General features: G+C 44.4%; 1 protein-coding gene across 1 annotated transcript in view; it reads right to left on the reverse strand.

Moving 5' to 3' along the window:
- CRPPA (CDP-L-ribitol pyrophosphorylase A) overlaps positions 1-15633 on the reverse strand; it is a gene marked incomplete at its 5' end in the record, with an annotated part of 338976 nt that overhangs the window by 293339 nt on the left and 30004 nt on the right. The window contains one exon of the mRNA XM_038761326.1: positions 6209-6358. Coding sequence (XP_038617254.1) covers positions 6209-6358 — 150 coding nt within the window. The remainder of the gene's footprint in view (positions 1-6208; positions 6359-15633) is intronic.

A 15633-nucleotide genomic window follows, 5' to 3' on the forward strand; every position in this document is an offset into this window, starting at 1 on the left:
TCATTTTTCAAAACAAAAAATGTGCTCAGTTATGCTCATCTTCTCCGGTCCACTACGCCGCTAAATTTTAAAGAGCTATAATTACCTAATGTCACAATCACTTGAACCATGTAATCGATCCCCGATCTTCCCGGTCTTCGGTTACAATTTCTAGGTTGATGTTTCATTTTTTTTTACATTAAGTGGCCATAACGAGATTATGAACGATATACCGTACTGGCCTTTGAAGTGACCTAGTGCAGTCAGATGAATAAACTGGATATGGTTTCCGCAGGAACTAACAAATCAGCTCACACAATTAATTAGCAGGCTGGATGAGAAAAACGTTCAAAAATCTCCACGGAAATGGCCGCAAGTCTTGAGGGGAACTGAAGAGATTGTACAACAATATGCAAAACGGTCATAAACGCTCAGAAGGTTTATGGTTAACGGAGCCATCTTGGACTACCAAATTATTATTGATAATGACAATATCATCTTATTTTCCCAGAGCACTTTCACATCAATTATCTCATTTCATCCTCTCATCCCTGAGGAAAGGAGAGGCAGGTTTCATGGTCATCCCCATTTTAATCATAACACAGTAAACTCCTTAAGTGCAAATATCACTTCTAGTAAATCTAAATTGTAGTCTCGCAACAGTTTAGTAGAGTACACTGCACAGAATGTGTTCAATAAACACTACTGACTGAACTTACAGATGAGGAAACTGAGGCCCAGAGAGGTTAAGTGACTTTCCCAAGGTCACTCGGCAGAAGTTGGATTAGATCGCAGGTCACCTGATTCCCAACCTCATTCTCTATCAACTAGGCCACACTGACTCTCTCCATCTTGGGGTTTAGTTTCCCAATCAATCAATCAATCAATTGTATTTATTGAGCGCTTACTGTGTGCAGAGCACTGTACTAAGCAATTGGGAAGTACAAGTTGGCAACATATAGATACAATCCCTACCCAACAATGGGCTCACAGTCTAGAAGGGGGATGACTTTTGCCTGTATTATTTTAGGACCATGTTGTCCGTTCATTTTCTTGGAATCTCAAGTTTCCAGGTCATTTTCAATTCTTCTCAGGCAGCCTACTAAAAATTACCAGTGTTAAGTTTCCTAATGGAAAAATAAATGATTAGTTTAAGTGGCAAATCAAACATCTGATGGGGCTAGATCCCCTCAGCATGCTCAGTCCTAAGAAAGGCCTCTTCTTGAAAACTTCTGACGGTACTTCCCAGGGGACCGACGGTGAAGATCAATGGATAAGTTCCCGACAGAGAGAAGCTTTCGCCGCAGAACCAATTTTAAGAAGAATGTTTTGTTCTCTGCTGAACTACAAAATATTAATTGCTGTTGCTGCTGTATTTTGCATTTATACAGTCTTCCGAGAATTGCAGAGTGCTGCTACCTTCTTTAATTATCCATGGCGGGCCGATTCTGAATGCTACTGTCATTCTATTTTCAGAATTTTTGTTATTTTGGGGGACCAGAGTCCCGAAAGCCGATCTCAAAAAATAATAATAATAATAATTTTGGTATTTGTTAAGCACTATGTGCAAAGCACTGTTCTAAGCGCTGGGGAGGATACAAAGTGATCAGTTGTCCCATGTGGGGCTCACAATCTCAATCCCCATTTTACAGATGAGGTAACGGAGGCACAGAGAAGTTAACTGACTTGCCCAAAGTCACACAGCTGACAAGCGGTGGAGCTGGAATTCGAACCCATGACCTCTGACTCCCAAGCCCATGCTCTTTTCACTGAGCCACGCTGCTTCTCTATGTAAATAAATAAATAATAAAAAAGAAATGTAAAGTTGCATCAGCAGGTGTTTGATTAACAACTGCACAAAGAACACTGCACTGTAAGCTCGTCCTCTAGACTGTAAGTTTGTTGTGGGTAGGAAATGTGTGTTATATTGTACTCTCCCAAGCACTTAGTACAGTGCTCTGCACACAGAAAGCACTAAATAAATGTGATTAACTGACAGACTTGGATCTGTGATTTTTAGGCATTTGATATTTGCCTCACAGCCCCACAGCACATTTTTAAAGTATTTTTTAAGCACTTAATAAATTATAATAACGATGATGGTATTTGTTAGCACTTTCTATGTGACAGGCACCGTTCCAAATGCTGGGGTAGACACAAGCTAATTGGGTTGGACACAGTCCCTGTCCCACATAGGGCTCACAGTCTTAATCCTCATTCTACAGATGAGAGAACTGAAACACAGAGAAGTTGTGACTGGTCCAAGGTCACACAGCAGACAAGTGGCAGAGCCGGGATTAGAACCCATGACCTTCTGACTCTATCCACTACACATCACTGCTTCTCTACAGCAGTAGAGTAATAATAACAATAATAATAATGATGGCATTTGTTAAGCGCTTACTATGTGCAAAGCACTGTTCTAAGCGCTGGGGAGGATACAAGGTGATCAGGTTGTCCCATGTGGGGCTCACAGCTTTAATCCCCATTTTACAGATGACGTAACTAAAGCACAGAGAAGTTAAGTGACTTGCCCAAAGTCTCACAGCTGACAAGCGGCAGAGCCGAGATTAGAATCCAGGTCCCTCTAATTCCCAGGTCTGTGCCCTATCCACTAAGCCACCCTGCTTTTCTTCTGTGCAGATCTTTAAATTATGTTATAAATCATCTATTTATATTCATGTCTATCTCCCTTTCTAGACTGAAAAACCTCGCTGTGGACAAGGGATGTGTATGCTGTAATAATAATAATTAATAATAATGTTGTATTATACTCTCCCAAGCATCTAATGCAGTGATCTGCATACAGTAAGCGATCAATAAATACCACTGATGATAATGATCATCATTATCATCAATGAAGCAGAAGCAGCGTCGCTCAGTGGAAAGAGCACAGGCTTGGGAGTCAGAGGTCATGGGTTCTAATCCCGGCTTCACCACATGTCTGCTGTAGACCTTGGGCAAGTCTCTGAGCCTCAGTTACCTCATCTGTAAAATGGAGATTAAGACTGTGAGCCCCACGTGAGACAATCTGATCGCCTTGCATTCCCCCCAGTGCTTAGAACAGTGCTTTGCACACAGCAAGCGCTTAACAAATGCCATCATTATTATTATTATTATTATTATTATTATGATGATGACGATCACCCAGAATGTCAACTCCTTAAGGGCATCTTGTCTACTAGCTATCATACTCTCCCAAAACACTTAGTACAGTACCCTGAACACAGTAGACTGTAAGCTCCTTGAGGGTAGGGACCCTATCTACCAACTCTATTGCACTCTCCCAGGTGCTCAGAACATTGTTCTTCATCCAGTGAGTGCTCAATAAATACTACTGATAGACCAAAATCAACTGCTTAAGGACAGGCCAGCAACCAGTGCTATGGGAAGAATCACCATCTGCTTCAGTTCCCAGCTTCATAGACCTGAGCAAGGTTGGAAAGATAATCATAATCAAAATAATTTGGGTATTTTTACGTACATATTGTGTGCCAAGCACTGTAATAATAATAATAATGATGGTATTAAGTGCTTACTATGTGCCAAGCACTGTTCTAAGTGCGGGGGTAGATACAAGGTAATCGGGTTGTCCCACGTGGGGCTCACAGTCTTCATCCCCATTTTACAGATGAGGTAACTGACGCATAGAAGTCAAGTGACTTGCCCAAAGTCACATAGCTGATAAGTGACTTCACAGTCTTCTAGATTGTGAGCCCGCTGTTGGGTAGGGACCGTCTCTATGTGTTGCCGACTTGTACTTCCCAAGTGCTTAGTACAGTGCTCTGCACACAGTAAGTGCTCAATAAATATGATTGAATGAATGAATGAATGAATAAGTAGCAGAGCCAGGATTAGAACCCACCATCTCTGCCTCCCAAGCTCAGGCTCTTTCCACTAAGCCATGCTGCTCCTCTCAGGGTAGACAGAAGATAATCAGGTCAGATCCAGTCCCTGTCCCAAATGAAGCTCACAGTCCAAGGGGGAGGGAGAACAGGTAATCAAATTCCTATTTTCTAGATGAGGAAACTAAGGACCAGAGAAGTTAAATGACTTGCCTAGTTCCACAGCAGGCAGAGCCGGAATTAGAACCCAGGTCCTCTGACCCCCGGGCCCATGCTGTTTCCATTCGGCCATGCAGGCCCTCCAAAAGCCGCCTCTCCCCACATTAGTCATTCATTCATTCATTCATTCAATCGCATTTATTGAGCGCTTCCTGTGTGCAGAGCATGGTACTAAGCGCTTGGGAAGTACAAGTTGATAACATATAGAGACGGTCCCTACCCAATAGCGGGCTCACAGGCTAGAAGGGGGAGTCAGACAACAAAACTACACATATTAACAAAGTAAAATGAATAGGAAATATGTGCAAGTAAATAGAGTAATAAATCTGTACAGACATATATACAGGTGCTGTGGGGAGGGGAAGGAAGTAGAGCCGGGGGGAAGGGGAGGGGGACAAGGGGAGAGGAAGGAGGGGGCTCAGTGTGGGAAGGCCTCCTGGAGGAGGTGAGATCTCAGTAGGGCTTTAAAGGGAGAAAGAGAGCTAGCTTGGCGGATGTTGGGAGGGATTGGGGGCATTCCAGGCCCGGGAAGGACGTGGGCCGGGGATCGACGGCAGGACAGGCAAGAAAGAGGCACAGTGAGGAGGTTAGCGGCAGAGGAGCGGAGGGTGCGGGCTGGGCTAGAGAAGGAAAGAAGGGAGGTGAGGTAGGAGGGGGCGAGGTGATGGACAGCCTTGAAGCCGAGACATTCTTCTAGCCCCTTGCTGGAGTTGTTCCCAGGGCCTGGGCCTCCCTGTCCCTTCCAAAATCTGCCAGAATCTCCCACCTCCTCACTTCCAAAACTCTCCTAAAATCCCACCTTCTCCACGAGGCTTACCAGATTAATGATCAGTACACCAAAATTTATCCACCCTCAGCTGCAGTGTGGCCTAGTGGATAAAGCGTGGGTCTGGAGGTCAGAAGGACCTGGGTTCTAATCCCAGCTCCGCCACTTGTCTGCTGTGTTACTGTGTTACTTCTCGGGGAGCAGAAACCTCACCTGTAAAACAGGAATTAAGAGTGTGAGCCCCATGTGGGGCAGGGACTGTATTTATGCCCATCTGTAGAATGAGGATTAGCACTGTGAGCCCTATGTGGGACAGCGACTGTGTCCAACCCAATTAGCTTGTATCTACCCCAGCGTTTACAACAGTGACTGGCACATAGTGAATGCTTAACAAATACCATCATTGTTATTATTATTTATTAAGTGCTTAAAAAATACTTTAAAAAAGTGTCGTGGGGCTGAGAATGGGGCAAATATTATACACAGTAAGTGCTTAACAAACACCACAATTATTATTATTATTATTACTATGATTATGTATTTATGCCCATCCTCAGCATTAGCCTGGAAGATTCTTAGGAGCAAGAATTGTGTCTACGAACTCCATTCATTCATTCAATTGTATTTATTGAGCGCTTACTGTGTGCAGAGCACTGTACTCAGTGCTTGGAAAGTACAATTTGGCAACAGATAGAGACAATCCCTACCCAACAATGGGCTCATAGTCTTGTTTAGTACTGTCCCAAGCACCTAGTAGAGTGCTCTGCAATCAATCTATCATTCAGTGAAATTTATTGAGCATTCACTGTGTGCAGAGCACTGTACTAAGCTCTCGGGACAGTACAATACAACAGAGTTGGCAGACACGTTCCCTGCTCACAACGAGTTTACAACCTAGAATATTCTGCACACAGAGAACATTCAATAAATACCACTGATTGATTGACTCTTATGAAATTCTGATTCCGTTGCTTGTGACTATTTCTACACCAGTCTCCCCCATTAGTATTAACTTCCTTCTGGGCAGGAAATGTTCTCAACCCAAGAGGTGAGTACAGTAAAAGCTCATTAAATACCATTACTACTACTAATTCCCAGTGTTTCACTCATTTAACCAGATGGCCCCTTTCCATTAAACTCAGTGTACTTCCAATGCCCATGATGACAAAATCAAATGAGTTTTTCTTCCCTCGATATGTAAAAATCATTTTATATGCTCACATTTACACAGGAAAACTGGATATTTGTTCAAAATCTACCCTCAACAGATGTAACGATAATCTGGTGTAGTCTTAGATCAAACAAGGATTCCAAAAGTGTTTTTTTAAAGAAAATGATTTCCCTTCAACTAAATGTAATGAGACAATTGTGCGGCCCTCTAAGGTGCCTAAATTCTTACCTGATGATACGCTTGATAGATGACATCAAATAAAAAAGCCTGAGGCATTTCACTGGCTCGGTGTTGGCTCCTTTCTAGTGAGTGACCTAAACAACCATCTGCAGAGGGAGTAATGACAGTAGAGACAAGAGGTCGGATTGCTCCTGCCGCCTGAGGACAGAGGGAGAAAAAAAAAACATGATTGTGAGATATTTATCGTGTTTCCACCCAGAGAGTTCCCCAAAGCAAAATCTGAAATCTCCCCCCTAACAGTCACTGGCAGTTGCTTTATTTATTCTGCGTATGGGGACTTTAAAAGAACTTTTCAGGGATCCAAAATAAAGCCTTCCCTCTCTTGCTCCATCCCTCTTGCTACACCCCTAATCAACCAATCAGCGGTATGGATGGAGTGCTTACTGTGTGCAGAGTGTTGTACTAAGTGCTTGGGAAGATTTGGTAGATATGTCCTCTGCCCAAAAGGATTTTATAATCTAGAGAAGGAGACAGACACTAAAATAAATTATAAGTATGCAAGTGCTGTGGGGCTGAGGGTGGAGTGAATAAGGGAGAGGGAGGAGACCTTAGTCGGAAAAGGTCTCTTGAAGATGTGACTTTTTTAATAAGGCTTTGAAGGTGGGGAGAGTGGTGGTCTGTCAGATATGAAGGGGAAGGGAGTTCCGGGCCATAGGGATGGTGTGGGGTTGGTCGTGAAGCAGATGAGATCAAGGTCCAGTGAGTAGGTCAGTGTTAGAGAAGCAGAGTGTGATCTGAAACTAATCATATTTCTCCCCATATTCAAAGTCCTCCTGAAATCAATCAATCAATCGTATTTACTGAGCGCTTCCTGTGTGCAGAGCACTGTACTAAGCGCTTGGGAAGTACAAGTTGGCAACATATAGGGACAGTCCCTACCCAACAGTGGGCTCACAGTCTAGAAGGGGGAGACAGAGAACAAAACCAAACATATTAACAGAAGAAAATAAATAGAATAGATATGTACAAGTAAAATAAATAGAGTAATAAATATGTACAAACACATATACATATATACAGGTATATACATATATATGGATAGATATAGATAGATAGATAGATAGATAGATAGATAGATAGATAGATAGATAAATCCCACCTTCTCCAAGGAGGACTCCCAGAATAATTCCTCACAGCCAGAGTCAAATACACACATGGGCCTTCTATAGGCCCTATGCATTTCTACCCAACCTCGAAAATTTTTATATATTTTTATTCAATTTTCTCACACTTACTCTGCACATATGTTTACGTCCATTTCCCTGCTCATGTGGAAACTTGCGGTGAGTCAAGAACATATCACATCTTTGTTTCATAATAATAATAATAATAACAATAATAATAATGATGACATTTATTAAGCACTTACATTGTGCAAAGCACTCTTCTAAGTGCTGGGGAGGTTACAAGGTGATCAGGTTGCCCCACAGGGGGCTCACAATCTTAATCCCCATTTTACAGATGAGGTAACTGAGACACAGAGAAGTCAAGAGACTTGCCCAAAGTCACACAGCTGACAATTGGCGGATCCGGGATTTGAACCCCTGACCTCTGACTCCAAAGCCCAGGCTCTTTCCACTGAGCCACGGTGCTTCTCTAAGCTGCTTCATTCTTACTGTGTGCTTAGCAGTGGTCACTGAATTGAGTGGGTGCTTAATAAATCCTATAGATCAATAGTATTTGAGTGCTTACTATGTGCAGGGCACTGCACTGAGCACTTGGGAAAGTATAACGGAGTTGGTAGACACTTTCCCTGACAACAAGGAGCTTCCAACTGACAGACACCACTATAAATTCACAGCCTTGTTTGTTGAATCAAACCTCACCTTTGCTTACAAAATCCTATTCTGCTGGTGTCTTGCCGCCCCATTTACCCTGACATCTCTGCGTTTAGTACAGTGCTTTGCACACAGTAAGCGCTCAATGAATACGACAATGACAATCTCTGAACGGCCTCTCGAGACCACCCAGTACTCCAATCCTCTCTTGCCTGGCTCTTGGCTCCTGCCAACTGACCGGATTTGGCTTGGATTTGGCAAGAAAGAGATCACTGGTGACCTTTGAGAGGGAGGATTCTGTTAAGTGAGGGGATGGAAGCCAGATTGGAGGGGGTCAAGGGGAGAATTGGAGGAGAGGAACCGTTGTTGGGTAGGGACTGTCTCTATATGTTGCTAACTTGTACTTCCGAAGTGCTTAGTACAGTGCTCTGCACACAGTAAGCGCTCAATAAATACATTGAATGAATGAATGAATGAAGCAGGTGTAGACAGCTCGCTCAAGGAGTTTGGAGAGGAATGGTAGGAGGGAGATGGGGAGATGACAGGAGGGAGCCATGGGGTCAAGGGAGGGTTTTTTTTTTAGGATAGGGGAGATACAGGCATGCTTAAAAGCAGTGGGGAAGAAGCAATTGGAGAGCAAACAGCTGAAGATGGCCATTAGGGAGGGGAGAAGGGAGGGGGTAAGTGTTTTGATGAGGTGCGAAGGAATGGGGTCGGAGGTGCAGGTGAAGGGGGTGGATTTTGAGAGAAGACAGGAGATCTCCTCTAGACATACTGCTGGGAAAGAAGGGAGACTTGAAGAAGGGGCAGGCGAGGGAAGGGCCTGGAGAGGGGCAGGGGAGATTTGGGGGAGATCACACCTGATACTGTCAATTTTGTTGAATGAAGTAGGTGGCCAGGTCACTGGGGTCAAGGGATGGGGGAGACGGGGAGACAGGGGGTCTGAGGAGGGAGTTAAATGTCAGGAACAACTGGTGAGGGCAATGGGCATGGGGATTAACAAGGGTAGAGAAATAGTACTGCCAGGCAGAGGTGAGGGCAGAGTTAAAGCTTGCAAGGATAAACTTGAAGTAGAAGAAATTGGCCCAATATCTAGATTTCCGCCTGCAATGCTCTGGGGCTCATGCACAGGAGAGAAGGAGGCAGACAAGAGAGGTGATCCAGGGCTGAGGGTTAGTGGGACCTGAGTGATGATAATAATAATAATAATAATAATAATAATAATAATAATGGCATTTATTATATTATGTCTGTGGAGAAAATGGAGCAACACTTTTGTGTGCTCTTAAGTGACGTGAAATGCAAAAAATATGTGCTTACTCTGTGCAAAGCACTGTTCTAATTGCTGGGGAGTTTACAAGGTGATCAGGTTGTCCCAAGTGGGGCTTAGTCTTAATCCCCATTTTCCAGATGGGGGAACTGAGGCACAGAGAAGTTAAGTGACTTGCCCAAAGTCACACAGCTGACAAGTGGCGGAGCCGGGATTTGAGCCCGTGACCTCTGACTCCAAAGCCCGTGCTCTTTCCACTGAGCCACGCTGTTTCCCCAATGAAGGGATAGGGGAGGGAGGGATTTGAGTTCATTAGAGAGACTGGTGTTCAGAGTGTCAATTTGATCATCAAGGGAAGGTAGGTTGGGTACGGAGGCTAAATGGGGCATGATGAGTTGAGAATATCGGATGAGGTCTCTGCGGGGGAACGGTACAGATTTAGAGCTGTGCAGGAGAGAAGGCAAGTGGGGAGGCTGTGATCAGATAGAGGGATTTCAGAGTTGGTGGGGGTGGAGATAGTGCAGCGGTAAGAGGTGATGTGATCGAGTGTGTTTTCCAAGGTGATGAGTGGGCGAGGTGGGGTGGAGTGGGAGGTTAGTGGAGTTGAGGAGTGATTGAAGGCTGGCAGCAGAAGGGTCATCAGGGACATCCGATCCGATAAAGAAGAAGAGTGGCTCAGTGGAAAGAGCCTGGGCTTGGGAGTCAGAGGTCATGGGTTCTAATCCTGGCTCTGCCAACTGTCAGCTGTGTGACTTTGGGCACTCTGGGCTTCAGTGACCTCATCTGTAAAATGGAGATGAAGACTGTGAGCCCCACGTGGGACAACCTGATCACCTTGTAACCTCCCCAGAGCTTAGAATAGTGCTTTGCACATAGTAAGCACTTTATAAATGCCATTATTATTATTATTATTATCTGACTGTACTGCATCTACCCCAGTGCTTAGCATAGAGTAACTGTTTTATAAATACCACAATTATTACTACTCTACTTTTTAGACTATGATCTATCTGAGGAACAGGGACGATGCCTAATTCTTACCTGTAAATTCCCTCCCAATGCTTAATACAGTGCTCTGCACGCAATAATAATAATAATAAATAATAATAATAATAATGGTATTTGTTAAGCGCTTACTATATGCCATGCAATGTTCTAATAAGTGCTTAATAAATGTGAATACTACTACTACAGAAGATAGGTTTTCCTTAATGGGGGTTCATCACGATTATAGACCTCCACGGGTATGGGAGAATTGAGTGCACTGCTGGGAGTGCCTCTTGATCTCTACAACCCTGTTTGCCGGTTTTCACGGAAAACAGCATTTGCAGGTTTTCACAGAAAACAGCACAGTCTGGTGAACAGATCATGGGTGTTGGAAGTCAGGGGTCCTGGGTTCTGATCCCACCTCCACCACTTGTCTACTGTGTGATCCTGATCTAGTCACTTAACTGCTCTGTATCTCAGATCCCTCCTCTGTAAAATGGGGTTTAAATCCTCCTCGCCCTGATTTAGGTGCTACGTCTTTATGTGGGACAGGGATTGTGTCCAATCTGATTATCTTGTATCTACCCCAGCACTTAGAACAGAACTTGACACATCGTTGAGCGCTTAAATACCATAAAAAGAAAGTGTAGTTTGAAAGGGGAATTACGAGTGCAAGAGGTTATGTCTGTGGAGAAAATGGAGCAACACTTTTGTGTGCTCTTAAGTGACGCGAAATGCAAAAAATAACATTTGGTGTTTGTGGCTCAGAATAAAAGGGGGTATCAGTAACTGTGAATGTCTTCAAGGCAAAGTTTTTCAAGCTAGGGCATAGTTGCGTAGCTCCAAAAATTGATTACATCCTCCCTGGTGACACCGCTAGAGATTCATTCATTCATTCAATCATATTTATTGAGTGCTTACTGTGTGCAGAGCACTGTACTAAGCGCTTGGGAAGTACAAGTTGGCAACATCTAGAGACGGTCCCTACCCAACAACGGGCTCACAGTCTAGAAGGGGGAGACAGACAAAGCCACCAGTTAGAGCCCAACCTGGTGGAATATTAGCATGTGTTTCCTCAGTTTTCCTCCTATCACCCCATAAACTTAAATAGGCTGAAGGGGCAGAGATTGAATTTCAGACACCCTGGTTCTTAAATTTCCAAAACACTGAAACCTAAAACGTAAAAGATCCATCCACCTGCCAACTCCACAGTATTACTGTAAAAGCAGTTTGTCAAGTCAGGAAATGTCTTTTTCCGTCACAGGTTTAACACTCTCTTGATCGGTGACCATTAAGCACAGCCCGAGTGCCAGGAGACTGGGAAAGGTATGTCTTGGAAGGCTCAACTGGTGGAGAAAGGGAGGTGCATTGTGAAAGGAATGACAGTATCATGAACTGCAGCTTTCTAAATTAAGAACAACTTCATATGCCATTGGCAGGATGTCATTTAGACATTAAATAATTGGATACATTTGAGACACATTCTCTAGGGACACGATACATTTTCTCTAGGCCCTGCCCTTAGTTCTGTGAAAAACTCTTTCAGCTCCATTTCCTTAGGACATATTCTATGGACCTTACACACACAAGGGTCCGTGAACTTCAATTTCCTCAGACTCAAGCTCTTCCTCAGTGCTTAGTACAGTGCTCTGCACACAGTAAACGCACAACACATATGACTGAATGAACTGAATGAATGAATGATACAAGAATTAAAACATCCCCAGACAGGAAAAAACGCTACTCAAGTTGGGTATACTACAAGTGCATGGATCCAATAAACCACAAATTGCTAAGCTTCTTAAGCTTCTGAGTGATCTTCTTTGATTGCATAATAGTAGTAATAAGAATGATAACTGTGGTATTTGTTAAGCACTTACTATGTGCCAGGCACTGGACTACGCGCTGGGGTGGGTACAAGCAAATTGGGTTGGACACAGTCCCTGTCCCACATGGGGCTCATAGTCTCAATTCCCATTTTACAGTTGAGGTAAACTAGACCCAAAGAAGTAAAGTGAGATGCCTAAGGTCACATAGCAGACAATTGGTAAAGCCAGGATTAGAACCCAGGATCTTCTGACATTCAGGCCTGTGCTCTATCCACTAGGAATGCTGCTTCCCCTACATCCAGCAGATCTGTGGTCGGGATGTCGGTACAAAAAAAAGGCCCAATGACGATGGGGTAGATACAAGATAATTAGGTCCCACATGGGGCTTGCAGTTTAAGTAGGAGGGAGGGCAGGTATTTATCATCATAATGGCATTTGTTAAGCACTTACTATGTGCAAAGCACTGTTCTAAGTGCTGGGGGGGATACAAGGTGATCGGGTTGTCCCGCGTGGGGCTCACAGTCATCATCTCCATTTTCCAGATGAGGTAACTGAGGCTCTGAGAAGTGAAGTGACTTGCCCAAGGTCACACAGCAGACATGTGGCCGGAGTGGGGATTCGAACCCACGACCTGTGACTCCAAAGCCCGGGCTTTTCCCACTGAGCCACACTTCTTCTCTAAATCCTCATTTAGATTTAATACCTTAAATAGGCTGATGAGGCTAATGAGGTATTAATTAATACCACAATAAGGCATTAAATCCTCATTTTGTAGATGAGGAAACTGAGGCACAGAGAAGTGAAGTGACATGCCCAAGGTCACACAGCAGACAAGTGGCAGAGACAAGGTTAAAACTCTGACTCCCAGGCCCAATAAAGCAGTGGTATTTATTGAGTACTTTCTGTATGCTCAGCACAATATTAAGTACTTAGGAGGGTAAAACAGATTAAGTAGATCTGATTATTATTAAGTAGATATGATACCTGCCTTTAAGGAGTTTACAATCCAGTGGAGTCCTAAATGTCATCCACAAAAGTTTGCATATGCTAATTTGGTGCTCTCCTTAGTTCAAACCCTTCAAGATATCTCATTTAGCCAACAGACATAATAATACTACTACTAATAATGATGGCATTTATTAAGCACTTACTATGTGCAAAGCACTGTTCTAAGCGCTGGGGAGGTTACAAGGTGATCAGGTTGTCCCACGGGGGGCTCACAGTCTTAATCCCCATTTTACGGATGAGGTAACTGAGGCCCAGAGAAGTTAAGTGACTTGCCCAAAGTCACACAGCTAAGTGGCAGAGCTGGGATTTGAACCCATGACCTCTGACTCCAAAGCCCGTGCTCTTTCCACTGAGCCACGCTGCTTCAAAAGCTCTTCTAATGTTTGTCATGTGCATCATAGACAGCTTGATGCTGTGTGACCTTGGGCAAGCCACTTAACTTCTCTGTGCCTCAGTTTCCTCATCTGTAAAATTGGGTTTTGATACCTCGTACATATTTATTGTATTTTGTTATTATGTTTTGTTTTGTTGTCTGTCTCCCCCTTCTAGACTGTGAGCCCGCTGTTGGGTAGGGACCGTCTCTATACGTTGCCAACTTGTACTTCCAAAGCGCTTAGTACAGAGCTCTGCACACAGTAAGCGCGCAATAAATACGATTGAATGAATGAATGAATACCTCTTCTCTTTTCCTCTCGGACTGTGAGTCGCATGTGGGACAGGAACTGTGTCCGACCTGATTATCTTGTGTCTACCCCAGGGTCCCCCTCTCAGGGTCGCACCTGGAGCGTTTCCAGTCCTCTACCAGTCTCGGCTATGGGAGGGAGAGTCAAGCAGAGGCCTGTCCAGTCCATTCCTAGCTTGGCCAGTGGCTAGCGAGTGGAAGGCCATCGGCTACAAGTCAAAACTCACCCATGCTGGGCAGCAGCAGCATGGAAAAGAGTCAAGGGCAGAGACTCGAGTTTTCTGCGCGGACGGTGGCAATAGTAAACCACTTCCGTACTTTTACCGAGAAAACTCTCCGGATCCGCTACCAGAACGACTGCAGATGGAGAGCGGGGCGTTCTGGGAGAGAAGCAGTGTGGCTCAGTGGAAAGAGCCCGGGCTTTGGAGTCAGAGGTCATGGGTTCAAATCCCGGCTCTGCCAATAGCCAGGCAAGTCACTTAACTTCTCTGGGCCTCAGTTACCTCATCTGTAAAATGGGGATTAAGACTGTGAGCCCCCCTTGGGACAACCTGATCACCTTGTAACCTCCCCAGCGCTTAGAACGGTGCTTTGCACATAGTAAGCGCTTAATAAATGCTATCATTATCATTATTATTATTATTATGCATCCGTGGTGTAGCTATGGGTGGGAAATGACTCGACGGCATAAGACAAGACACACCTCCTCCAAGAGGCCTTCCCAGACTGAGCCCCCTTTTTCCTCTCCTCCTCCCCATCCCCCCGGCCCTACCTCCTTCCCCTCCACACAGCACCTGTATATATATTTGTACAGATTTATCACTCTTTTTATTTTACTTGTACATATTTACTATTCTACTTATTTTGTTAAAGATGTGCATTTAGCTTTAATTCTATTTGTTCTGACGACTTGACACCTGTCTACAGGTTTTGTTTTGTTGTCTGTCTCCCCCTTCTAGACTGTGAGCCCGTTGTTGGGTAGGGACCGTCGCTATATGTTGCCAACTTGTACTTCCCAAGTGCTCAGTACAGTGCTCTGCACACAGTAAGGGCTCAATAAATATGATGGAATGAATGAATGAAAGACCCCAGGGCTGAGACAGATGCTTGGCACACAAGAATCAATCAATCGTATTTATGGAGCGCTTACTGTGTGCAGAGCACTGTACTAAGCACTTGGGAAGTACAAGTTGGCAACGTATACAGTCCCTACCCAACAGTGGGCTCACAGTCTAAAAGTGCTTCTCATGAAGCACTTAACAAATACCACTATTATTATAATTAATAGGGCCAGCTGATTGCTTTCTGCCAAGTGGAAGGAGCCCGGGGCTTTGGAGTCAGAGGTCATGGGTTCGAATCCCAGCTCCCCCACATGTCTGCTGTGTGACCTTGGGCAAGTCACTTAACTTCTCGGAGCCTCAGTTACCTCATCTGTAAAATGGGGATGAAGACTGTGAGCCCCACGTGGGACAACCTGATCACCTTGTATCCCCCCCCCAGCGCTTAGAACAGTGCTTTGCACATAGTAAGCGCTTAACAAATGCCATTATTATTATTATTATTCCCTGCAGACTGCTACTATATTGAGATCAGCTGTGATGTCATGATGAATTGTTACTACTTGAGTAGCAGCACTGTGTATTGGTGCTGTGCAGTGGGTCTTTAGAGGCCCAGTATGGAATGCATATATGCTGCAACACTTGGAGAAGCAGCATGGCACAGTGGACAGAGCACAGGCCTGGGAGTGAGAAAGTTACAAGTTCAAATTTCGGCTCCACCACTTGTCTACTGTGTGACCTTAGGCAAGTCATTTTGCTTCTCTGGGTCTCAGTACCCTCAACGTGGCTCAGTGGAAAGAG

Source organism: Tachyglossus aculeatus, chromosome 2 (genome assembly GCF_015852505.1).
Source record: "Tachyglossus aculeatus isolate mTacAcu1 chromosome 2, mTacAcu1.pri, whole genome shotgun sequence".
Classification (NCBI taxonomy): Eukaryota; Metazoa; Chordata; class Mammalia; order Monotremata; family Tachyglossidae; genus Tachyglossus; species Tachyglossus aculeatus.